We start from the raw sequence: 26,206 nt of genomic DNA on the forward strand, positions 1-26,206 counted from the left end.
GAATTAACTTAGAAAATGCCTCCTGAATGATTTGATTTTTCTATTTAATTATTTATTTATAAATTAAACTATCAATTTGAACAGTCATTATAATGAAGGTACAAATATAGACCAAGTATATATATATATATACACATATATATATCATTTGTAATTTCCTTGAAACATTTAAAAACATAAATATGTGCTTTTCGAAACAACATGAAATCAAGGAATTTTAATTTAAAAAAAGCAATTTCTAAACTTTTTCAAAGTCCACCCCCCACCCCCCTCACTCTTTTCAGTCCTCTATCCTTAATGACATCATCTTTGGTGTTCTATGATCAGTCAGAAAACAATTATAAGAGTATTGCGTCCTCTAGTGGACACACGTGAAGCTACAATCATCAAAACTTCAATATACTTGGAATGTTATTCGTCAATTCAGATCTTTAACCTATTCTTCTAGACCTATATTTTTTGATTAACGTCCTTCATGATTATCAATTTCTAAATTTGTCAAAGATACAAACATTAACACGATCAACAAAATTAAACTCTTTAAACTTTAAAGTGTTATCGTTCTGAACCAATGAAAAAAATCTTTACAATAAGTCTTACCATTAAAGCCAAATAGATACCTTTGACCCAAAAAATGTCAACATCTTAGGAGTAAACGGGGCAAATAATCTACAACAGGACAACTTCCAATCATGTTTTTAGACAAGACTCATACTAAGGGTTTAAAGAATGCAGAATTCATAATCATAATTCATAAATCAAAACAATGGGCGAATTAAATTATTTTATTGACAAAAACAACTGATATACATCTAAAATACATGTAATAATATATTTCAAAATACAACATTTTAAATATGCACTGGTCTAACATTAGAGTATCTGAAATAAAGGCAAGCATTTGCAATAGATACGTAATCATTATCTGTGTAATACGGTAATTCTATGTCAAGTGTTTTACAGTGATTTCTCAGGATTTCGGAGTCTTGACATCCTATCCTTTAGTTTGGACTTCAGCAGGTCAAATCACCCTTCACAAGTCAACCTTCGAGAAGTTTCCATCGATGGACCCTACGGATGCAGCTTCGCTGACTAGGACTGTTTTTCTTGATCCAGGAGAGCGGATCTGATTCCCATCTTCTGGAGTTCTTCTACCAGGTCGCCGCTCTGATGCATCTGAAGGAGGATGTCGCAGCCCCCGACGAACTCCCCGTTGAAGTACACCTGTGGTATCGTCGGCCAGTTGGAGAACTTCTTTATTCCTTTCAGGTGGAACAAAGTCGCATGTCAGTAAACAGTTTAGTCCTTAACTCTTACATGCACAACTCTGGAAATCATCTTGCATAACCTGATATTCCCTTTTTAATTCCACTTAAGTATTTCAGGCTAGGCTTTGCTGTTTGGAAACTAACCTCAGGGGTCTAAGGGTTAACACCCCTTTCTTCCTGCTGCGCAAAACTGATAAAGGAGCTGACCGGGTGACTGCTGGTGCCGTTAACCTACTCGTGCTGGATTGATCAAAGTTTCAGACCCAAACTAAAGTGCATTGTATGGAAGCTCATTTCTGCCAAAAAAATTCAAACTTTCTCATAATAGTGAGTCATTATAATGAAAATGTTTCTAATTATTATGAGATGTTTTCTCGTATTAATGAGAAACGTATTCATCAGTTACTATTTATTACTGTGAGATGTCGTTATTACAAGGAAACATCACATAATAATGAGAAACTTTATTTATTTATTTTTTTCAAAATACAATTTATCATTAATATCTCGTAATGATAGATCAACATAATAATGAGAAACTTTCATGTAATAATGTCTTGGTTACTCAAAAAAAAGAAGAAGAAACTTTCTTATAACAATAACTTAGGCCTAACATCTTGTAATAATGAGACATTTCTGATTACTATTATGATATGCTTTTTTTATTACAAGGAAACATCACATAATAATGTAAAACTTTCATAAAAACGAGTTTTTATAATCAAGTTTCTCATTAATATCCCATAATAATGGATCAACATAAAATGTATTCTCATGACTTAATATCTCACGATGAGAACATTTTTAGTATTAATGATTTTATGTAGTAATTCATTTATTTTAGTAATGCCTTTCTCATAATAATGACTTTGTGTCTCATTAATATCTTGTAATAATGACTTCTTTTCTAATTATTATGTGATGTCAAGCAATTACAATGAGATGCTAAGTCATTATTATGAGATGTTTTCTCATAATTATGAAAAACTATTTTATAATTAGTTTCTTATTACCGTGAGTTGTCAAGTCACTATCACAAGGAAATTATTCTTTCTCATAAAAAGATCAACATAATGATGAGATACTTTCCCATAATGACTCAATATGTCATAATAATGAGAAACCTTAATAATCTTTATAAACTTTTACGTAGTAATGCCTTGGTTTCTAATAAAATGAGAAACTTTCTCATGTCTCACCTTCTCTGACAAGATTCTCGTGAATATTTCGTAATAATTACTTCACAGCTCATAATGAGAAACTGACTTTTAATAAAGACTAGTCTTTGAATAATTGAAGTTTGTAATAATAATAATAATTCTAATTAAACTCATGTTAAAGTTTGATGTAGTAATACTGATAAACTTCCTCATAATAGCGTGTCATTCTTTTGAGATAGGAGGGTTTCCCCAAAAATTCCCTACCTTATACACGCACTTAGAAAGTCTCTCACAATTATGAGATACTAAGTCACAATTATGATAACTTTTCTTAATTTTATGATTAAAAATTGACAGCTTAAAATAGAAATTTTCCAAAAAGGTCAGTAACTTTTTTAGTATGTCAGACGTTTAAGAAGACCCACACATCAGATACAACCGTCCAAGCTTAAGGTTATCAAATTGTAACGTTTTAAACTCCCAAAACTCTTCAAACAACAATGACCACCTTCTCTGATATCCTGATCATCCAGCACGTTAAAAGAAGCGTAGCTGTCGACCCCGTGCATTCTGAGGATCTGAACGACGGCGTTGCTGAAACCGCACATGGGCTGACCAGGAGTGCCTTTCATGAAGACCACCACCTTGTCCTTCTTCACAATCTCCTCCATATTATGCTTGCCCGCCGAGGAGCACATGAGGCGGGCCCAACCAGACAGGTTCTCTCCATTATTCTGCGCTGTTCTGTAATGCCACGCGCCCGGTCGAAGACACCGAGCTGTCGATCTGAGAATGTTGTTCATTGTACAAATCTGAAGGGTTTTGGTGAAGATATTAAGTGGTATTGTGTATGTGTGTTACGTCCTTTAACTGAAGCCACAGTGACAGAACTTCACCGAAGAAACTCCCTGACCGTAAGCTCCGCCTCATAGAGAATAAACACTCAACAAAGGAAAGCTATTGGTTCTCGTCATTTTCCTGTCCTCTATGATTGGTTGAATCCTACGTCAGTCATGAAGATTACACAATTTGCTTTTTATCTCTTGACAGCTTATATTTTAGCGAAGCAAAATGTGTATCTAATATTACACGCACATTCACTGCAATTTAAAAACGCCTAATTTTTCTTTCTTTTGTAATTTTTTTTATAAGTAGTAATTAGTGGAGGCATTTACATCCGGTTAGAATAACAGTGACCTTTTTTCTTCCGGTACGTACATGCTCCAACTCATTTCTTTGAATCGGTTCTTTGAAACTCTCTTAAGGATTCTTTTAAAAATGATTCAGTGATTCGTCTATATTGCCGGAATTTCAGTTAATTTGCAGTGATTGAAACACACACAGCCATTTAAAAACACTATAATCTAGTTATAATTTTGTCATAGTTTTATAACAAGTAAAAACAGTGATCACTCGTGATCACTCGACATTGCTCGAACGGATAAAGAATCGTTCGTTCGTTCGTTTGTTTTTTAAACGATTCAACCGATCAAGCGCAAACAATGAGCCGAATGATTCAGTCACGGGTCTGTATTTCAGTGCATCTTTTAGTTCGTGTTCGGGTTGATGAAGTCTGCGGTTGTTGAAAACTTCGTGAATTTTCTTAGTGTTTGTAAGTAAGATGTCTGCTACATTTGTCCACATAAGTAAGTGCAGTCTCGCGATCCTGTCTCCGCTTGCAGTTTGGCTGGAGACTCGACGAGGCTGCATAGACTAAAATGAAGGAACAAAAGGCGTGACTTCTCTAGACTTTGAAGTTTTACGTGCGATATTCTTTCAACAAATCTCGTCCTGTTTCCACAGCGGTAATGGTTTGTTTTATACCGTTACCAGTTTCAAAACAGGCAGAGTAATACAGCGTTGGCAGTCAGATATTGTCTGACAGGAGATCTGCGCGCCTTTCAGACACTTAGAATTGCCACAGTGAAACGTTATGTTGTGAATGTAGGAAAACCCTTACATTGTCTAATTCAGACTTGTTTTATATATCCGTAGGTTCGCCCGGATTCCATCATTGCTCATCATAATCTCAGTAAAGTGTAAAGGTTTGTTTTATTGACTTTTCAATAAAATACATGCTCACTAAAACAAATCCCAGATTTGCACGTTTTTTTTTACTACCATAAGTCAAACAAGTGTTTACTATTAGGTGTTTAAGTGTTTACTTATAGCATAACAATATAATGCTGACGACACTGCTGTTTGAAAAGGTTCTGCCAAAATTTTTCTCTAAATTTCGAGAAAAAAGTCGAAATACAATCTTGAGAATAAACTCATCAAATATCGAGATTAAAGTTATTATAATGCATTTCATGTTGGATAAAAGCATCGCGCAAATTAGACTGATTTTTCCTTTTAAAAATTAGACTGATTTTTCCTTCTAAAAGAATTTGCCACTTGCAAATTATCTTTAAAGGTGCCATCTGTAAAAATTGAGGTTAAAATATCCCAAAAATGAGCTACACGCATCAAAAGAATGAGAAGAAATAAGGTTGATGATGTCATAAAAAAAATTACAAGTTATAGTGCTGCCGAGATATTAACCTGAATTAGCATGCTAAATTACTAGCCCCAGCTCGGCAGGTGTCGTAATACCAGTTTCGGCCATGGGAGGCGGTATGCGGGCAGGCAACATTACCAACAGCCAAACTGCAATACACGAGTAAGTCGGCGGCTTGTGTGTACTTGAACCTGATGTCAGTCGTGTGGAAAATACAGCCCACTACTACATTTCAGTTCAGGGAAGAGTTAAAAAAATTATTGGTCGATAGAAATGATTCGTGTAAAGTGCCAAAACTGCGTTTATTGTTTGAATTGTGTAATAAAATTAACAGAATCTGTGAGCTGACATCGGTCTCCGTGTCTTTTTCTGTGCATGACAAAATTGATGTGTCGTGAGAGTGCGTGAAAAGTGTTGTGAGAGTTGGCAGCTCTGAAAGACGCTAGCTTGGTCCACATCAGAGAATGCTGTCTGTCAAATTAATTAAAACTAATGATAAAAATATAATATGAACAAAACGAATATCATAAAACTAATAATAATAGCCTGGGCTTTAATTTTCCCATATCGTCGAAATGCACCGGCTTGTCTATGAGACGGCCTTTATAATTTAGTATTGAGATGTTGTTCATTTAGTCTCTAATCTGTAAAAATCTTCAAATGCTCCACGTGAAACTGCTGTCTTCCAACCTTTTACTATCGTGTCAAATGATTTGATTAATATGCACGAGGGAGACAGAGCGACACAGTGCTCGCCCGTGTTGTTTGAAGACATGAGAGAGCGCGTGGCCGTGGAGGTATTTCTGGAGGTATACTGCCCCCATCTGGTATTGAATATGTTGTATGATTTGATTTTAAAGGTTCTATAAGCGATGCTGGGCCAAAACATTTTTTGTCACATACATCAAACGTCTCCTCACTATCGGCTAGCTGCCTGTCCCCTAAACACACTGTAAAAAAACGCGGTCTCTGTAGACACCACAGGCTCCACAAACGGCAACAAAAACAATCATGTCTTACCCGGACCACGAAACCTAACAAACAGTGTTCCAGCCAATCACTGGCAAGAAGTATTTGAGGGTGGGTCTGTGGGGTTAGTGCACGTGCACATGAAGGGTGTGTGTGTGAAGGAGAGCAGCGAAGCATCAGAGGGAAGTTTGAAAAATTACCGACACACGACCAAAGAGACGTCGTTCTGAGGAACAAATTAAAAAGAAGAAGGAGTCGGATAAAGAACGTGCGAAGTTCCGAATTTACATCGGTAGCAAAGCTTTTGAACGATGGCGAGAACTCCGGCGGTAGAAGGGCTTCCAGTCCGACATTCAGGTTGCTCTGTTTTTGCTTGACAGGTGGGTAACGTTAAATAGTTTTTTTTCTTCTAAATTGACGCTTATGTTCGCCAAACCCACACAAGGATATAATTAGCTAGAACTATGCACGTTCACAATTATTTCAGGAAGCACGGAAGGGAGGGGGAGGAGATGAGATGCGGAGGAGGGAGGGTCTAGCTCCGATTTGTTTGAAAATATTCGAACGTTACACCCAGGATCGCTTTGAGAACCTTTAAATGCCAGAGGGCACCAGTTTGTATGCTAATTATTATTCTGTCATAGTTAGCTAAAGTCAATAGTATTTCTTTGTTATTGAAAGAAAGTCTAAAATATAGCTTGATCAAGCGATTCAACTCTGCCATGTCCTCTATGGCTATATGTGAACACTGTTTTCATTTCGAATTTTTTCTCAAAACACTACTTTATTCTCAAAATTTAACGAGTTTAATCTCGCATTATAATGACTCTCGATATTTAATGAGTTTATTCTCAAGATTGTATTTCGACTTTTTTCTCGAAATTTAACGAGTTTAATCTCGCATTATAATGACTTTAATCTCGTTATTAAATACTTTTATTCTCAAGATTGCATTTCGACTTTTTTCTCGAAATTTAACAAGTTTAATCTCGTATTATAATGACTTTAATCACGAGATGGTTTTATTTATTTTTTATTATTATTGGTTGACCCTAATCCTCTTCCGTAGTGCGCGTCATGTTTTGGTACATCCAGACATATTTAATTGCATGATGTTTTTTTTTTTTTTTTTTTGCCAGATGACAACATTTATCAAAGCGATCCTGCTCACATGGATCCGCGAAAAAAATAAATAAAAAAATTTGACGCTGTATTATTCATGCCAGGCCAGTAGTTGGCGACTGAACATGCATGCGCATGACATCACTGTTTTCACAAATTTTTGTAGTTTACATGGGGACGAGAACAAGGGGGTAATACATCAACCGGAAGTTGAAGCCTTTGCGGGAGCTGCCATCTTGTCGCAGAACTTCACTTGCATCAGCATTTCCATTGACTCCCATTCATTTTGGCGTCACTTTGACAGCGAATAACTTTACATCTGAGGCGTTTGAAGACCCAATTTGTCCTTTATTTATTTCTAAAGAAACACGACAATGTACAAAATGCTCCATTACCTTGTAGCTTATGTTATGGCCCCGTAGAAGCAGTTTTTTGTAAAAGTAGGCTAACGATTGTGTCATACCCATGCGACTCTCTGTCGCACAGTGGAGAGATTACCGTATGGACAGGAGAAGAAGCTCGCGCGCAATCGGGGAAACGTGGAGGTAAAATGACAAAATAATTCATCAGAATACCTAGCAAAAGTTTCTCCTGCTCCTACTCACACTCTCTGCCTCTGTGAGATTTGGAAGGGAATGATTCAGATTTCTCATGCCACAGCCACTAGTAGAATAGAAGTAGTACTATGGAAGACAGACGGGTTGCTCTCGTCACATCTACGTCGTCAAGTTTTGTTTGAGTCTGCGCGTCAGGGACAGAAGTGCTAAAAAAATCGCCAAAAACGGGCTTCAATCGTCTCAATGGAGTTCCAATGAGATCGCTCTGTTCACTTCTCATACTGTCTATGGACGAGAACGGTATAGTTTTCAAAACCCGTTTTCAAAAGTTTGCATTTACAGGTCCCCAAAACGTGTAAACAAAGAGCCAAAATGCTTAACTTTTCCGTTTTTTTTTTTGTTCAAATATCCTTTGATGATGAGGATTATCATCAAGTATTAAAAAATTATTTTACAAAAAAGAAAAGAAACTTGAACCCCCAAATGATAGTTATACTATGAACAAACCATCCATTCAAGTATCCACATTATTTGTTAAAAGTGAAGGTGAAATCTCAACACATAACATGACTATGAATGAGTATTATATTGGCTTGAGGCGGTAAAGGATTTGCAGGAGCTGCCACAGGTGTATGGAGGAGACGGGCGTGTGCTGGCAGGATTTGACGCTCTTCTCAAACCCGACGACTGGATTTCCTCAAATGCTCTCCTGTAGCGTCACTGCAGCTATGCTTGGAGCATATTCCTGACTTTGAGAAGTTTTTGTGGTCCTGTTCAGGATGTCCTTAACATCGAGTAAGAGAGATGGACGTGTAAAAGACAAGAAGTGCGCGAAAAGAGCCCAAGGTAATATAACCCATAACGGTGTACATATATCATTTAAAGGTAAAGTTCTTAGAATGATTGATATTTGTATGATTACGCAATGTTTTTAATGGCAAGTTTGCTCCATTGTATCATAATATATATTATATTTTCCTGTTCTGTTCTTTTTTTGTATTTGTTCTTATTTTATATTAAATTACAAACTCAATTTGACTGAAATGGACATAAAACAGCAGTCTGAAAATAAAATGGAACTTTTTTTAAGGCAAACTTCCTCGTTTCATTTCACTCAGTGCATGTCTCTTAAATGAAAGCGAACCTGCTTGTACCTGTTCTCACCCGCTCTAAACCTGTTACAATGTTCTGAAATGACTGCATGCACAAATGTTGACTCGAAAAGTTGTTCACGTGCTCTGAGAAAAAGCCTGAGTTAGATTGCTTTGTTGACAGAGAAGCAGGCAGTCCAACAGAGAACCTTCACCAAGTGGATAAACATGCATTTGAAGAGAGTGAGAATTGTTTTTATTACTAAATGCCAGTTTATTAATAATGAGAAATTAGCATATACATTTAAAAGTAGTCATTAACTGCCATGTCTACTTCATTTAAGTTCCCTTTTGTGCTGTAGTGTGACCCACCTTTACAGGTCAATAACTTATTCACTGATGTTCAAGATGGAAAGGTTCTCATGGCTCTTCTGGAGGAACTGTCAGGCTGTAATATGGTTTGTCATCATCACATATTTTACTGAAATATACAAAGTTTGATCTATATAAATCTGTCGTACATAAATGCGGCTTTCCTAAACACATACGAAGCATTTTTCATGTGCTTTAGCTTGATCGATTCAGGCCATTCCAGCATCACATCTTCAGACTGAACAATATTGTGAAGGTCTTGAATTTCCTCGAGGACAGAAATGTAAGTCCTAATTTATTTATTTTTCCCCATGTCTTAAAGTGAATCCCTGTACATACATGGTGGGTGGGAAATATGGTCAAAGTAAATGGGTAGTTCACTCAAAAATGAAAATTTTGTCATAATTTACTCACCTTCAAGTTGAGGGTTGCCATTTAATTCCATAGTAGGAAAAAAATAGAAATAAATAAACTCATACAGCTTGAAGGTGAGTAAATTCTGACTATATATATATATATATATATATTGTGGCCATTTTGTACAAAATGAAACAAGGGGGTAACACTTTAGAATACGGTTACTTTGTTGATGAATAACTACCAGTGAACCAATGAGTAACACAATATTAACAATCTACTATTATTAACTAACAAGAAACTCTGATTAACGAACTAGTAAGTAATAGTGCACATAATAAAGTATTTAACTATTAATTAATCAATAACTACATCATGATTTGTGCAACCAAACACAAAAGATTTTTGGGGAACTTTTTAGAAGTATGTGATGACACTTGAGTCATTACTAGTTGGTTCCCATGATCTTCACTTTAGAATACGGATTCAAATAATAAGTAATAGAGTGCCGAAGTGATGACATCACTTTGTAGAACATTTCAGAAGCTAGCGGCGCATGGGTTCCCTCGATCCAAAAGCTATGCTTTTTCCCCATAGACTTTTGGAAAATCGCAAAAAAATAAGATTTGTGTTCAACAAAGAGTCGTGACCCTTACACGTTTTGTCTATCAAGATAATCTTTACAAGTTAATCCAAAATGTATACATTTTAAGCCTATATAACGTTTAAAAAAGCACAAGCAGGTTATAACTGGTGTGTTTTATGTCATAGATAAAAAACGTGAAAATATTTAGAGGCTTTGTTCAGCACAGACCAACCCGGTCTCATCCGAAGACGTCATATAACTGACGTTTTGGGACGTCTTTTGACCATACGTCAATATTCGCCTTTTTAGGGCCCCCTTAAACGTCGGTAGATGAGGTTATGGGATCCTAACTCTACCCCATACCTAAACCTAACCCTAAACCTAACTCGTCACCTAACTGACGTTAAAGGTAAAGTGTCAGTTGTATGACGGCCCGGGATCGCCATCTACCGACGTTTAAGGGGGCCCTAAAAAGGCGGACATTGACGTATGGTCAAAATACGTCCCAAAACGTCAGTTATATGACTTTTTGGGATGAGACTGTGTTACACAGACCTTATTTCAGGCGATTTAGCAAAAACCCATTCAAAAATCCCATAGACTTTAGAGCGAGGGAACCGGGACTGCTAAAATGCTAACTCACTTCAGCGTTTTGGCCTACAAAGTGACATAACTTCCTCACTCTATTCCCATAGAAGTATGTAGTAACACTTGGGTTTGTTATCATGATTCTTACAGTAGTTATAATGAAAAGCCAATAAAGTGTGGAATCTTCTAATAACTCACAGGATATGCAAACACACACATATACTGTATATATGTGAGCTTGGAGATGTATACATAAAAAACATATTTTTGGGGGAGGTAGGTTAAATCATAAAATCACTGTATAAGGTATTTGGGTGGCTGATGACTCAATATGTGTCGGTACTCACCATGACTCTAATAATTCAATGTCAGTCCAGAGGAATGCCGGGAAGTACAGGACAAGTAAGGTCCCGACAACTGCATTAAAAAGTTCATTTCTTTAAAATTATTCAGTTTATAAATAGACGGCATATGCCAATTATTAACAGCTTTCCCAAATCATAAGTCTGCTATGCTATTAAATATTGAGAATGTAAACAACCCTTATTCATTTACAGCAGCAGTTAAAATGTTAATGTAGTGCTAGTCATTTGTCCTGCATTGGTTATTGATTAGTTTTGCATGAATTATTCAATTTCCTCAGTAGTTCTCTGGGAAGCATAAAAAAAGAGTTATTGATTAGTTAATAGTGAAATAACACTTTCATTTGTGCGCTATTACTTACTAATTCATTAATCAGTGTTTATTTTTAGTTAATAATACTAAACTGTTAAACTTGTAGTTCTCTGGGAAGCATTAAAAAATAGTAGTTATTGATACGGTTGAACTACTTTAATCTGTGCGCTATTACTTACTAGTTTGTTAATCAGAGTTTCTTGTTAATACTTACTAGATTATTAATATTGTGTTACTCATTGGTTCTTGTGTAGTTATTCATTAACGAAGGAACCGTATTCTTAAGTGTTGCCAACAAGGGAAATTAGTATGTGACAATGATTTAATGAGGGAACTAATTAATAAAACACAGCCATCAATATATATTTTTCCTTCCAATGTTATAATTTATATTATTTCCACAGGTGAGTCTTATAAATATTGACGCTAATGATATTGCTGATGGCAATCCTTCAGTTGTTCTCAGGCTAATCTGGAACATCATTGTATACTATCAGGTAAATCACACTAACATTGTGTAACGGTAATGAAAGAGTGTCATTGTTCTTGTGAGTGAGTGTTTGATCGACTGACTAACTGTGGCTGAATTATTTGACCATTCAAAGATTAAACAGGTTACAGGACACCTAGAGAAATCCCCTTCCACCTTCAGTCTGCTGTCATTACCTTGTGGCAGTGATTCTTCAGGCCGTAGTTCTCCAGCATCACCTGGAGATGACATATTCGGCACTCTACCCTCAAAAGGCAAAAGGTCTTTGCAAAATCTCAAGTACCGCGGTACAGCCATAAAGACTCTGCTTAGCTGGGTGCAAAACTGCACAGCAAAGTAAGTCACTTAATTTACTCAGCCACAATAAAGACAAATGTGTTTCTTGATATATTGTATATTTGCCATCATTCGTCATACTCACCTTCATGTAGTTCCAAACATTTTCCTCGAAGTTGAAATGGAAACTGACGCTTTCAATCTTCACCAAAATGCAAAACACTACAAAAACATTGTTTTGATCGCTATATCCGTTATCTCCTTCTCCAGTGAGCTGTCACTGAGGACCATGTTGAACTTCGTAAACAACTCATTCAGAGTGGTTTTGTGACGCAGTAAAATTACTCAAAAGAACAAATTGCTCCAAATGAAGCATCGCTACTTTTTTCTTGAACTCTTATGAACACACCAAGTAGGGTGTGTGGATCTTATGTTCAGTAAATATAAATTGAATTTTAGTCTGTGTCTCTCTCTATACTACAAGATGACTTTGGAGTATTGACCGCTGTCATGGTGCTTTTGCATCTATTTCGTCCACATCAAGTTTAATTGGATGAAAAAAGAACATTAACTTACTCAGAAGAAAGACAGCTTTGGAACAACATTGATTTTATTATTAATTGGATGGAGTTCCATAATTGATTCAATCTTAGAAAATGCTGTTTCAATCTTTTCCTTCAGATATGGGGTAGAAATTCATGATTTTGGTAACAGCTGGAGGAGCGGAATGGCTTTTTTGGCACTGGTTAAATTCTTCTGTCCTGAATTTGTGGACATGAGGAAAGCTTTGTCCTCTGAGCCCCGTCTAAACATGGAGACAGCCTTCACAGCAGCATATAAGTGGCTGGGGATTCCTCCACTGCTGGATCCAGATGGTAACACACACACACGTATTCATGTTGGCTTTTCATGTTTTTTTGGGGACATTCCACTGACATAATGATTATTATCCTTTACAAACTGTATTCTCTCCCCTTACACTAACACTCCCCCTAAACATACTCATCACATAAAACTTTCCACATTAAAAAAAAAACAAAAAAACATTACTTTTATTATCTATTTTCCTAATTGGGACCAAAAAATATCCCCACAAGGACAAGGATTTAAGATATTCACATCTTTATGGGGACATAATTGCCATTTTGTCTCCATAACGTAGGGTTTGCCTGGTCCACGCACACTATCCGCTTTCCTTTACTTGAAGAATAGCTGTGTATTGTTTGTGCCTTTTAGGGGAACATGCTCAATTTCTGCAAGACCTGCTTTCGCTCTTCAGAAATAAATATGTTGTAAAAACAGTTCTAGATTTTTATTGCAGAGCTACTACAGTAAATATCGCCTGTAAATATAGGATAGCAAAGTGTTGTTTCTTTTGTGACTGGATAGCAAATAAGCAGAATTTATTTTTGAGTGGGATTCATGTTCAAGCAACCAGACTGCTAGCAGGTGTGTTTGGTTATTTGTCCTGACCTTTTTTTTTTTTGGCACTAGATATTGCAGTGTATTCACCAGATGAGCAGTCCGTCATCACCTATGTTGCCCAGTTTCTTGAATTTTGCCCAAGCATTGGTGAGGTGAGGATGTTTATCTTTCATATAAATGATTGCGTAATAAGGCCGGTCATTTAAAGTCACAGGTAAAGCTAACTAAGACTTGTTTATCTGGAATGGTAACATTCTTGCAGAATTTCTGAGATAGGTCTAACTGCAGAACCGCAGAACGTCATTGCAGTGTGAGGACGACAGCGCCAGCCTAACAGCCTGATGCCGGAAGTGGGCGCGGCAAGGTTTTAAAGTTTAAAACAATGTTATTATAAAGACTTTTTTAAACGATTTAATTGAAAAGACATATTTAATTAAATAGTAGGCTATAAAAGATAAGAATTATGAATTGTCCTATTAACAAAAGACAATATCACTATTAACAAATGTTAATAGTTTTTTCAAAAGTTAAAATGATAATTTATCCATTTAGTTTTTGTCCTCTGAAATATCAAAAGATCTTTGTGTGCTCCTATATATATGAGAAATATATATTTCAGTTCTCATGGTCAGAAAATTTAACAAATGCTGTATGATACTATGCCAACAACAACTTTAATCACAAACCATGATGTAATCTAACAAAGTTCAACAATCCAACTGTAAAACAACAATAGACCTACATGATCAAGTGTCTTTGACACAATTATCAGTCACATTTATCTCACACTGCTATGACGAATGGTTCTGCGGTTCTGCAGTTGGTTAATATTGGAATTTCTTGATCAACTCTGTACATTCTTGTGTACATTCATTTTGCCCTCGAAAATTTGCCAAAAATTGATAAATGAGCTGCCACGAGTATCAAAATTGAAGGTGGTAACGGGATAGTTTCACCTCGGCAGAATGATGCTGAAGAGGAAGAGCCAGACTTTTTCAAATGTACAATGTATACTGTATATATATATATATATATATATATATATATATATATATAATGCATCCATGACCTGCATGGATTCAACTCCAAAATGTTTAAATATTTACTATTAATGGATCCTACTGGTATTTCAGAGGCCAGGTTGTGGTCTTTTGTTTATTTTTTGGGGGGTTTAAGCCCTGAATGATTTTGATTTCAATAATTTTTTTGTAGAGGTTTTTAAATTTTGCATCATTTAGTTGCCAAAGGCTAGTGTCAACAGATCTTGAGTCAAGGCTTAAAATTACAATCAAATTATTATAATTATTATTTTTTTGTAAGTATGGAAGCTCACTTCAGAGTATAAGGTATAAGTTTAAAAGAGATATAAAGTTGCATTCATATGCAATGTGACAATATAAAGAGACTATATTTCTAATAATGAGAAAAATGTACACTTGTGAGATATAAAGCCTCCGGTATGTTCCACTTCCAATTATGCATTTTTATACACTTTTTGTACTATAAGGTGGAAAATACATACACAATTAAGCTAATGTACCACCATAGAACATTGTATTTGAATATTGTGACGTTTATTCCTCAATTCAACTAAAATAAACTAAACAGTTCAATTAGAGAACGATATATTGCTAATCGCATCGCATTCACTGATTCGCAGGACAGTGCGTCAACAGATTCCTCTAGAGGCACGCCAAACTCCATTGAAAGATGGGACAGACCTTGGATTGATTCGGTTAGCTGTGTGTCACAATCTAATGTCTCCGCTGAATCTTTGAGATGCCTTCATAACCCTTCAGAGACCTGCCAAGAAGGACAAGATCAAGAGCTCGGCTCAGAGTCGCTTCCTATCTGTCCTTCAGACAACCCTGTGGGGTTAGATGCTATACCTCAACATTTGCTCACCATGAAGAGTTCCAGCTGGTCAACTGGGCAATCCGCAGACTCCACTGGAGGGCAGTGTTGTGACTCCATAGCATGGAAAAAAGGCTTGATGGTAAACCTGGAGGATGATGGGAACAGTTCTGAGGTTATGCTGGACTCAGACGAGGAGGACGCATATAGCTACATCTTAGAGCTGGACAATAAAGGAGCTGGGATAGGGTCAAATGTCGACTTTGAATTAATTACAGAAATGGATGCTAAGGAAACAGAGTTTGATATAAATGTTGGCAGTACACTTGAATCTCAAGGAAGTGAAAGTCATTTTTGTGATGCACAGAGTAAATTAAAACCCACGGATGTACTGATGTCATGTGATAGCAAAGGTACAGATGAAAGCAAACTGAGACAGGTCAAGGACGTCAATGTGTCCCAAAGGGATCGTGACTCTCTGTCGATGAATCAAACTGGTATAGACAACACTGACAAGACTGCCAGATCATCTGCTGATGAACGTTTGGACTTGGACTGTTCATTCAAAATGAAGGAGAGTATTTACTTGGACGGATTTACTCTGACTTGCAGTGATGGTGTTGATCATGTGCAAGTGGACAATGATCTTAATAAGGAGAAAACTACAGAGGGCCTTTTCCTTTGCGAATTAAACGAGAGTCTATCAGAAAATGACCAATATGAGCGAAACAGGTTTTTAGATAAAAGAATAACCGAAGAAACTGCAGTTGCACATTTGAGGTTAGGATTATTATTTTATATATATATTTTTACATACATTTGATCACCCGCTCATTGGAAATGCGTGCCTCTACCTATACATTTTTGCAAAAACGTACCTATACAAACCATTCACTGCAGATTTACATAAAAAAAAAAAAAACTGAACATGTTTTTAATGGCACTCAGTTAGCGTTATATCATTCTGCAGAAATGTTACCACAGGTACGTTTTTCCAATGAGCCTGTTAGCTTTGAAAATAACCAATAACCTCCCGTTTCTGTGTTTTAGGAACGGGGGTCGTGACCAAACTAGTTATGAGTTGGAAGAGCTACATGTGCTTCTGTTCCTCTGGGTGATCGCCTACTGCTGCCTTATATATCCTCACCTGGACTTCTTCAGTCGATTAAGTAAAAACTAGCAATGCTAAAGTAATATACATATAAGGATTGTTGAACAAAGTGCAATACTGTGCGTCCAAACTCAGACGCAAACTCAGTTCATCTGCTTCTCACTGTTTGTAAGTCGATAAGCGCTGAAACTTGTCCTCTAAATAAAGTGGGTTTAGATCGCATACAGGATTTACAGAGTTACAGACTATGTGAATTGTCAGTATCGACGTATCGGTAACGCTTTAGATTACAGCCTGGAAACTATTGCGTAATTAAAGCGATTTTACAGCGTAACCTTCGGTAATTATAGCGTACCTATTGCGTACTCACAATATAAGTATAAGGGACCAATATTTTAAGTTTGGGGAATAACAGCCCATTCTCACCCCCAAGGCGTCACCTAACTGACGCCTTGGGAAGCATTTGGACATGCTTCAATATCTGACGCTTTAGGCGCCCTTTAGCGTCAGTTAGATGACGCCCTAGGATCGCGTGTACCCTACCCCCACCCCACACCTAAACCTAACCGCGTCCTCTAACCGACGCTTTCCTTTAGCGTCAGTTAGATGACGCCGTAGGATCGCGTCATGTAAGTGACGCTAAAGGGCGCCTAAAACGTCAAATATTGAAGCATGGTCAAAGGTGACGCCTTGGGGTGAGAATGCGTTGGGAATAAAGGAGTAACAACCAGGAGAATTAAAAAATATATATTTATATTGTGAGTATTATTTTAAGTATAGAACTAAGGGGTACTTTAGTTCTACATTACATTCTTACTTTTGGGAGCAATTTAGCAAGAACATACCTTTTTGAAACAATGGTGAACCAGTATATGTTTAGACATTATTATTTTTTTAATTACAGGGTACATATATATATATATATTAGGGGTGGCACGGTACATGAAAAAACACCCGAACCGTTCGGTTCGCTTGTCTCGGTTCGGAGCGCGTGTGCGTCTCACGGTTCGACGCATGCGCAATGTAACCTCGTGCCCGTATGTGACGTGTGTTTTCTTTTCGCGCGACATAAACTTGTTCGACTTGGACCGGCGCTGCACAGAGCGATCGGTGAATAACATCAATCTAGCGTGAGTCGGCTCCGTATGCATTCATCACTTTCGCGGTATTTGATGCGTTACCGATCGTGCAGCGCCGGTTCAAGTTAATGAACTAGCCAGTAAAAGTGGAGTATGGAGCGCTGCAGGTCATGGCACGCGGAGAAATGGCAAGTGGGAGAAATGAGGGAGTTGGAGGATGCGCCAGCGTCGTATAAGTCTATGGTATAAGTCCGATGTGTGGGAACATTTTGGATTTCATGTTATGATATTTTAATTTAACTACAGTGGCACTTTATGTATAGATAAGAGCTTCAGTCATACGTTTCCAAACCCTGCACTTTAATTTTAAGTGGAAAAAAGTACCCTCACATTTTGGGAATAGAAGCATTGTTGATACTGTTTTTGTGTTGAGGTTGAATTTCAATTTCACTTTATGTTTATGGCCTTTGCTATTGCTATAGCTTAATTATCTATAGGCAATGAGGTTTCATGTATATTGACATTTAAAAGACAGTGTTTTAAGAGTTCCTCTCTTTTTCTTTTAAAAGATAGAATTTTGGTAAGAGCTACAAAAGTTAGCAGTTGATACATGAAAGTTAATTTCTTTGTGTAAATAAGATTTATGTGATAAAAATGCACAAGTTCTTGTATGATAGTGATACACATTCTCCTTTTTTTGCCAAATAAACAAAAAGCATGTCAATTTCTTCTCTCTTGCTGTATCTAAATCTCACCTTTCCTCTGAGATAGTCCCAAAATGTGCTTAAAGTCAAAGAGTCAAATTCAGTTTGTGCATGATTGCATGAATATAATATATCTTTTTAATACTGTATCCTAAAGTGTGGATAATTAAGCTATATATCACATGCTGAAGTACATTTCTGGAGTGTTAAAGATTAAAAGAAAAAATAACAAGAACCGTACAGAACCGAAAACCGTGACCCTAAAACCGTGATACAAACCGAACCGCGGGTTTTGTGAACCGTGCCACCCCTAATATATATATATATATATATATGCATTTAGTAAAAAAAAGTAATCTTTTTAACAAAAGTGCACTGAAAACAAAAACTATTGCAAGTTTTGATTAAATATTGGGGAACGATGCTTTTGTTTCATGTAATGGTGCTTGTTGTTACCCCATTCTTGGTGTGACATTGCGGGCTGTAAATTAAAGTGGTGTTTGTTCTTGTACCATGTAGTTACTGGGTAAGTACAATAAAAATAGTTACACAATCTTAGGACAACCACCACTTTCTCTGTAACCACATGAAACCATATTTCCCAGTATATTTTTTAAAAAATTACAATAGTCTTAGCTTTTCTTGCCTTGAAACATGTTAGCCCAAACATAAACATCTGCACTATTGCTATCAAAAATAAACTACATATATATAAATGCGTAGATGTACCCTGTCATATACAGTAAGTACTAGTACACAATTATTACAAAAAAGTATGAAGTTTGAGTTTGACAAATGTAAGATTGTTGTATCATAAAAGTAGAATTAATAGTGAATAATAGTGAAGTACCCCTTAGTTCTATAATTACTTAGAGTATATTTTGTTAATTATTCTCCTGGTTGTTACCCCTTTATTCCCAAAACTTTACATATTTTGTCCCCTTATACTTACATTTAAGTACTTTATAGGTATATTATAATTGCAGAAAGTTACACAGTACTTTTCGGGCTTTAATCTAAAGCGTTACCTCAGTATCACATCACAAGAGCATGTTAAGGGTCATAAAGAGTGTTTAAACTTTCAACAAAAAGTTTAGCTTTGTATGACTTTTACAAATAGGGTGTGGCGTTATTTTGTAGGCCAACCCAGAAGTTAGCATCACATTGATTTCCTTAACAAAAAAGCCAATAGTATTTTTACCACTGCCTTTTGGATTATTGCAGAAAATAACTCCTGCTGCACTATAAATATGACCTTTTTGCTGCTGTACCTTTAATATCTACATAACTGTCTTTCCATGTGACATGAGCAGCAAGTTTCAGTGTTATTTATTTTCAAATCTTTACCCAGCAGATTTTGTTTTTAAAGTTGCCAGCCTTTGATAAAAAAAAATTAAAAAAAGCAAAATGTCAATTGTGGGGAAAGAGTTAATACTGTATATATATTTTTTTTCTCCTTTTGTTTTTGTTTATGTGAAATGGGTTCCATGACATTTTTTGATAAATATGTGGATGTTAATCTGACATCTAAAAAAATTGCACAAAATTGAAAAGCATTAAAGAATAAAATAATAATAAAAAAATTAATTGTTGTGACTGAAGATAGTAATGCCAGTTTGTTTAGCTTCATTCTATCATTTGACAGTTGAATGCTTCATCATTGAAGCTAAATTTAATGGAGACGCCGACTTTAATATTCTCATTAGAACAGTAGTGGAAATATTTAACACTTTATCAGATGTATACACATGTTGGAATTTATAACAAATGTTTAAATGCACCAATAAAGTGATTTTCAGTTCGTCCCAGCAATATGTGTGTGTGTGGATCTGGAGACAGAACAGGCCAAACTGTTGAAATATGTACGACTAAGCGTGGGCTGGATGAGATTTGTGCCCTCTCTACAGAGAGCCAACAACTTCTGAGAATGTGTTTGTTTACCGTCAAGGTCAGGGCCGCTAATCAATGTCAATATTTCAACATTTCCCTTGGAAAACGATCCAAAGAGGAGTTTGGACAGTTACTCGTACCCCCAACTGATGTGGTTTTCGTGCAGCATTGAGTTATCAAGAGATGTGGACTGTATATTTTGATAGTAGCAAAGCCGCTAATCCTCACTTCTCCAGGGGAATTGGACAAGCCTGAGAGACGCAGGCGCTAAATTGTATTGGAAGCTACTATGGATGCCCTAGTGCTCTACAATAACCTTGTCTTTGGTTTGTTTGCTGCTTATAGCAGGGGAAGGCAGAGAGAAAAGCATTGCTTCTCCTCAGTTGGACTGTCCTTTGCCCTTGTGAAGATATGGAGAATCTCACATGACCTGATCTCAATAAGGTTTGATGAATGGGCTTCTCAACTTCACAGAGGCCTCTATGGAGGTCACATATTCCTGGTCATCCATAACCTAAAGACGACACTTACAGGTCTTACTCAGTATTATGATAGTCAGAATTTACAACAAGAGACTCTTAAAATGTTAAAGAGTGCATTCAAAGTATTTAGACCACCACACAATGAATGTATAAAGTATTACATCAATAAACATTACATTCCCCATATTTATTTGTGATAATGTGGAAATTAAAGAAACGACAACAACACTTCAGTCCATTTCGTAGCAGCAAATCAACAAAAGCTCCTTTGCCAACTGCCGGTATAACATTGAAAGACAAAATTTACATTATATTCAAGTCAAATCACCTTCTGGTCATAAAGCGCTTTTAAAGGGATAGTTCACTTTAAAATTAATTTTTGGTATGTTTTAGCTTACCTCCAAGATGCAGTTGTCTTTGTTTCCACAGTATTTTCAATTTTGATATTTTTAGGTCAAACCGTTCGTGTCTGTCAGTCATATAATGGATGTTTATGGGGCCTCCTCAAAGAGCATGCACAGAGAAGTCCAAATTGAACATGATTTAATGACTCGTAAACGTAAGTACACATTGATGGCCCAAGACATGAAACGAGCGGTTTGTGTGAGAAAACGAAAAGTATTTCACGTCCAAGCACCGAAAGTGATCTCTGGCGTGTACGTCACTCATTGTTTACACAGAGATTTCAGAAGTGTTATCCTTCACTGTGAAGATCTAAACATATTTAGGAAATTGCAATGGAAGATGATTTCGATGTATCAACAGACAATGTTGATTTTTTTTTTTTTTTACACAACCAGGCAAGATATCACTTCCGGCGCTTATAAATATAAATATAAATACTGTTCGTTTTCTCACACAAACCACTTGTTTCGTGTTTTAGGCCATCAACGAGTCATTAAATCATGCTTAATTTGGACTTCTTTGTGCTCTTTGAGGTGGACTCAGGGTGGACCCCATAAACCTCCATTATATGACTGACAGACAAGAACGGTTTGACCTAAAAATATCAAAATTTTGAATACTGTGGAAACAAAGCCACCTACATTTTGGATGCCCTTGAGGTAAGCTAAAACATTTCAAAAATTAATTTAAAAGTGAACTATTCCTTTAAAAGTATGGATTGTTTCAAAACAGCTTTACAGTTATAATAGAAGTAAACGTAACAGATTGTTTAGGCTTTACAACAGCATTAGGATAAAGCTATTGTCCAGTTAAAGTTAGCTTTGATTGATTCACTTCTGTTGCGAAGATCAAAGATTAAATAAATGTTATTATATAAATTGAATGATCTCTATTTTCAGGTCAATGATTAAACAAGGAAATTGGAAACACATCAATTGGGTCAATTGCTCACAAATCTTTGCTTCCATTGAAACACAAAGTGATCTTTTGATCATTCTCAAATCAAAGAGTTAGTTTGGGAGTTTGTAGCCTGAGTGTTTAGAAGCTCATTATTATTTTTGTCTTGTTTTATAATGATCAAAGTTTAATTGACAAATGCCGATTAAATGGTTTGCGGTGTTTGAGTTATTTTCACATAAGAAAAGTTATGAGAACAAGAACATAAGAACCCTGCCAAATAATAAGAAATGCAGAAATTCTTGTTTTTGACTCCCGTTCAATGTGTAAGGATGATAATGAAATTTATAATGACAAAAAATAAATAAATAAATAAATAAAAATAAAACCTTTGTCACACCAGTCTCAGGCTTTTGGACCACACTGAATTATTCAATCTGATCCAGTTCAGAAGAAGCTGTCTTAAGCCAGCCATTCTGTTTGTGGCCAATTGCAGCTCTGTAAACAACAAGCTCAAGAAGCTTCATTCTGAATTCAACGGTTGTAAACATGCCAATAAAATGGAGAGAAAGTGACATTCCACACTGTCTGAGACATTGATTTTCTTTCCCCCTTTGACAGGTTTGCAGAGATCCGACTTCCAAAGTTTGCTTTGGAAAAAAAACATATACTTCAGAAACCTCGAGAAGCACGGTGTTGTGAATCAGCCAATTGTACACAGCCCTCAAAGGGGAACGATCTGGTGTTGACTCTTGTGAGTGTATTCATTTTAAGCACCGTCCTACTGTCCCACTGTTGATTGATTGTGTCACTCTCTGCAAGCTCTGTATGTAGTGAACTGATTGTGGATGAAAGTCCAATAAAAAGAGTGTACAATTATAATAACAATGCATGAATAAAACATTACTGAGTCATATTATAGGAACCTTTTTTTCCGCAAAATGAACAAAACATGCAAATACATTAAATGTTTAATTGGAGCGTTAACAGTAAATAACGTATTTGGGTATTTAAATTTGTTTAAAACTTAAATAAGAGAAACTACTCATTATGGACAGCTAATTTTAGAGCTGTGCTTCAATTGACCATCACAGTATCTTAAGACGTGAATACTTTTTGATTAACAGTTTGCGAGGAAGGCAGTCATATCAATCTTAATTTGCAATCTTGATTTTTAAATCAACACATTTTAAGTAGGTACTGAAAACCCCTGACACAGAAGTCTAAAACTGTGTTGCATCACTAAATACAGAGCAACAACTAATCATGAGTGATTGCGTTCACAGAACGGGGGTGGAAACAGGTTAATGTTTGAAAATGTGACCCGGCTGATGCTTGAAGGACTATAAAATGAGTCCACTCCATCTGAACAGTCTCCTGTGAAGAGGACTTTGATGGTAAGTTACAACTGTTATGCTTAAAGTGCTACCATTTTACCAGAACTTTAAATAGCTACTCTTTGGAATTTTCGTAAATAAAATGAAATGCAGTGGTGGAATGTAACGAAGTACAAATAGTTTGTTACTTTACTTAAGTACATTTTTCACGTATCTTTCACGTAAGTAAAATAAATAGTGCATACTTTTTACTTTTACTTCGTTACATTTTGCAGCAAGTATTATACTTTCTACTCCACTACATTTCTACAACTTCTGTTACATTTTCTGATCAGTTTTTCCCCTGCCAAAACTTAATTTGACCGTCCGTTCGTTGCACGTTTGTCTCACCAGTGACGTTTGGTTGCCATAGATATATCAACCCGGTCACACTAAATGCGTCTCGCATGCAGTGTGTTTATCGTGCAATTTATACACGAAATTTGTTTTTACGTGCATAGGAAACGCACTTTGTGTAATATACGTTTGGTTAGGATTATGGCAAGCCAAGAGGTTCAGAATAACACCATAAATTAATCACGTTTACTGCCAAACATAGTTATTAACATATAATAAGGATAAGCATGCTGTGTAGCTATATTGCCTAATTGCAAGCTTGTTTCAGAAATGGTGACAACATTTTTTTTCCACCATTATTGAACATCATTATAGGAGTATTAAGTTGAATGAGTTAGAATTAAATATTTTAAAAACATTAGACAATAGACATTAAGAGAATAAATTGTTATGCAAATACTTTTACTTTTAATACTTAAAGTACATTTAAAATCAGGTACTTTTTATTTAAGTATGGTTGTCATTGTGTTACTTCTACTTTTACTAAAGTAAATATTTACCTGGATGTTTGTACTTTTACTTAAGTACTGGGATTCAGTACTTCCTCCACCACTGATGAAATGTAAAAATCCCAAAGTTTGTACAATGCTGTGCCTTCTGCTCATAAAACAGGTGGATAAAATGTGGGGAAAGATTTATTGCTGTGCGATTGCTGCCCTGCTGGTAGTAACGGCCTGGGCCGCACCCCACGAAGATCACGACCATGGGGGCCACACACCCGATCACCACCACCATCTCCATCATGGGAAGGATGAACCCCACCCCAGCCACGAGGGGTCCAGCGATGCCTGCCACCTGCTTTCTCCCCACAACGCTGACTTCGCCTTCTCTCTCTACAAGAAACTTGCATTCCATCCTGATGCCCAAGGCAAGAACATTTTCTTCTCCCCGGTCGGGATCTCAATGGCTTTGAGCATGATGGCTCTAGGTGCCAAGGGCAGCACTCATTCACAGATATACAGCAGTCTGGGTTATGGTGGGTTGAAGCCTGAGCAGGTCGACGAGGGTTATGAGCACTTGCTCCACATGCTGGGCCACAGCCAGGACGCCATGCAGCTGGAGGCAGGAGCTGGTGTGGCCATCAGAGAAGGCTTCAAGGTGGTGGACAAGTTCCTGAAGGATGCTCAGCACTACTACAGCAGTGAAGCCTTTAGCGTTGACTTCTCCAAGCCTGAAATTGCTGAAGAGGAGATTAACAAGTTCATCGCCAAGAAAACCAATGACAAGATAACCAACATGGTGAAGGGTCTGGATTCTGATCTGGCGATGATGCTGATTACCTATATGTACTTCAGAGGTACTAAATAAACTTCTTTCGTTCTGAGATATTCCTGTAATAATCATTTATTTGATCTTTGAAAAGTCTTGGTTGATGCTGACCTGAAGTTCTTGCAAATTGTCTTGATAGGCAAATGGGACAAGCCATTTGATGCAAAACTGACCCACAAAGCTGACTTCAAAGTGGACAAGGACACCACCGTGCAAGTTGACATGATGAAAAGAACCGGCCGCTATGACATTTATCAAGACCCTATCAACCAAACTACGATCATGATGGTGCCTTACAAAGGTAACACTTCCATGATGATCGTTCTTCCTGAGGAAGGGAAGATGAAGGAGGTTGAAGAATCCATCTGCAGACACCATATTAAGAACTGGCATGAAAAACTTTTCAGAAGGTACTACCATCGATACAGATTTAAATTCATGCACTAGTTGACTTCTGACCTGAAGTTTGATGGTTGTTTAGTTGCACACGATATTTGGGAACTTGACATAGTAGCTGATAAACCAGATTTTACATTTACGCCCTTCAGTTCTGTGGACCTGTTTATGCCCAAATTCTCCATCTCTGCAACTTCCAAACTGGACGACATTCTGAAGGAGATGGGGATAACTGACGCATTTGGTGACGCAGCAGATTTCTCCGGGATCACAGAAGAAGTCAAAGTCAAGGTGTCGCGGGTATGTGTGGTCTTATTTTTACCTTTTGAAGCACCACCAATGGTTGATAGACCTAACGAATTTGAAAACTCTTGAGAGTTATGTTCACATTTTGAACCCAATCTCCAGGTTCTCCATCAGGCAGTCATCAGCGTGGACGAGAAGGGCACAGAGGCAGCAGCTGCAACCACAATAGAAATAATGCCCATGTCCCTACCAGACAATGTGGTGCTCAATCGACCTTTCCTGGTTCTGATTGTAGAGGACAGCACCAAGAGCATCCTCTTCATGGGCAAGATCACCAATCCTACTGTGTGAGATCCTACTCCACACATAACCTGCCAGCCCTCTGCGTAATCTTATGTAGATCTTATTGTAAGCTCCAATAAATGTTGATTTGATTGTAATCTTTATTTCAGAATAAATTCCTGTTTCGCATGTAAATACTACTTATTGTACTTTACATATCCCTAAACCTAACCTTAACCAATGTAGTTACCTTACAGTACTCAGTATTTTCATGGGTAAGTACATTGTAAAGTGCACGCACTTTAAAATAAAGAGCAACCAAAACCATAATACATGCATTTCCCAATACTGGTCTCAACATAATGCTGTCTGTAAAAACTGCAACTTTGAGCTTATTAAATTGTCTTATTTATTTATTTTTT

General features: G+C 36.7%; 3 protein-coding genes, 1 long non-coding RNA gene and 1 other non-coding gene across 5 annotated transcripts; 4 read left to right on the forward strand and 1 right to left on the reverse strand.

The window, feature by feature from the left end:
• Positions 1-770: 770 nt before the first annotated feature.
• On the reverse strand, positions 771-3,356 carry glrx5 (glutaredoxin 5 homolog (S. cerevisiae)). Its single transcript, XM_039693506.2, has 2 exons — positions 2,937-3,356; positions 771-1,262 (listed from the first exon to the last, which is right to left on the reverse strand). The coding sequence occupies exons 1-2, from the start codon at positions 3,229-3,231 to the stop codon at positions 1,093-1,095; spliced, it is 465 nt and encodes a 154-aa protein (XP_039549440.1). The 5' UTR covers positions 3,232-3,356; the 3' UTR covers positions 771-1,092.
• Positions 3,357-3,758: 402 nt separating this feature from the next.
• Positions 3,759-5,276, forward strand: LOC148976830 (uncharacterized). Its single transcript, XR_016145999.1, has 2 exons — positions 3,759-4,040; positions 4,424-5,276. It is a non-coding gene; the product is annotated as an uncharacterized LOC148976830 (long non-coding RNA).
• LOC120494323 (small Cajal body-specific RNA 13) lies at positions 4,079-4,354 on the forward strand. Its single transcript, XR_005625840.1, has one exon.
• Positions 5,277-7,129: 1,853 nt separating the features above from the next.
• clmnb (calmin b) lies at positions 7,130-16,631 on the forward strand. The gene is made up of 10 exons (XM_039692059.2): positions 7,130-8,422; positions 8,852-8,910; positions 9,030-9,125; positions 9,239-9,322; positions 11,650-11,742; positions 11,851-12,071; positions 12,693-12,886; positions 13,506-13,588; positions 15,097-16,070; positions 16,341-16,631. The coding sequence occupies exons 1-10, from the start codon at positions 8,356-8,358 to the stop codon at positions 16,468-16,470; spliced, it is 2,001 nt and encodes a 666-aa protein (XP_039547993.2). The 5' UTR covers positions 7,130-8,355; the 3' UTR covers positions 16,471-16,631.
• A 6,537-nt stretch (positions 16,632-23,168) lies between these two features.
• On the forward strand, positions 23,169-25,979 carry LOC120494064 (alpha-1-antitrypsin homolog). The gene is made up of 5 exons (XM_039693159.2): positions 23,169-23,255; positions 24,204-24,888; positions 25,000-25,270; positions 25,409-25,556; positions 25,665-25,979. Exons 1-5 carry the CDS (start codon positions 23,253-23,255, stop codon positions 25,851-25,853), a joined length of 1,296 nt encoding a protein of 431 aa, XP_039549093.1. The 5' UTR covers positions 23,169-23,252; the 3' UTR covers positions 25,854-25,979.
• Positions 25,980-26,206: the final 227 nt, after the last annotated feature.

The sequence above is a fragment of the Pimephales promelas genome, chromosome 13, assembly GCF_988280905.1.
Source record: "Pimephales promelas chromosome 13, fPimPro1.hap1.1, whole genome shotgun sequence".
In the NCBI taxonomy this organism is placed as follows: domain Eukaryota; kingdom Metazoa; phylum Chordata; class Actinopteri; order Cypriniformes; family Leuciscidae; genus Pimephales; species Pimephales promelas.

Bases quoted from the DNA above. Each gene is read 5' to 3' on its own strand.
- clmnb (XM_039692059.2), top strand. From the start codon at position 8,356: ATGTCCTTAACATCGAGTAAGAGAGATGGACGTGTAAAAGACAAGAAG. The intron at 8,911-9,029 runs GTGAGAATTGTT...TTTGTGCTGTAG, and splicing joins TAAACATGCATTTGAAGAGA to TGTGACCCACCTTTACAGGT. The intron at 12,072-12,692 runs GTAAGTCACTTA...CTTTTCCTTCAG, and splicing joins GTGCAAAACTGCACAGCAAA to ATATGGGGTAGAAATTCATG.
- LOC120494064 (XM_039693159.2), top strand. The intron at 24,889-24,999 runs GTACTAAATAAA...TTGTCTTGATAG, and splicing joins TACCTATATGTACTTCAGAG to GCAAATGGGACAAGCCATTT. The intron at 25,557-25,664 runs GTATGTGTGGTC...CCCAATCTCCAG, and splicing joins TCAAAGTCAAGGTGTCGCGG to GTTCTCCATCAGGCAGTCAT.
- glrx5 (XM_039693506.2), bottom strand. From the start codon at position 3,231: ATGAACAACATTCTCAGATCGACAGCTCGGTGTCTTCGACCGGGCGCG. The intron at 1,263-2,936 runs GTGGTCATTGTT...TCCACCTGAAAG, and splicing joins TGATCAGGATATCAGAGAAG to GAATAAAGAAGTTCTCCAAC.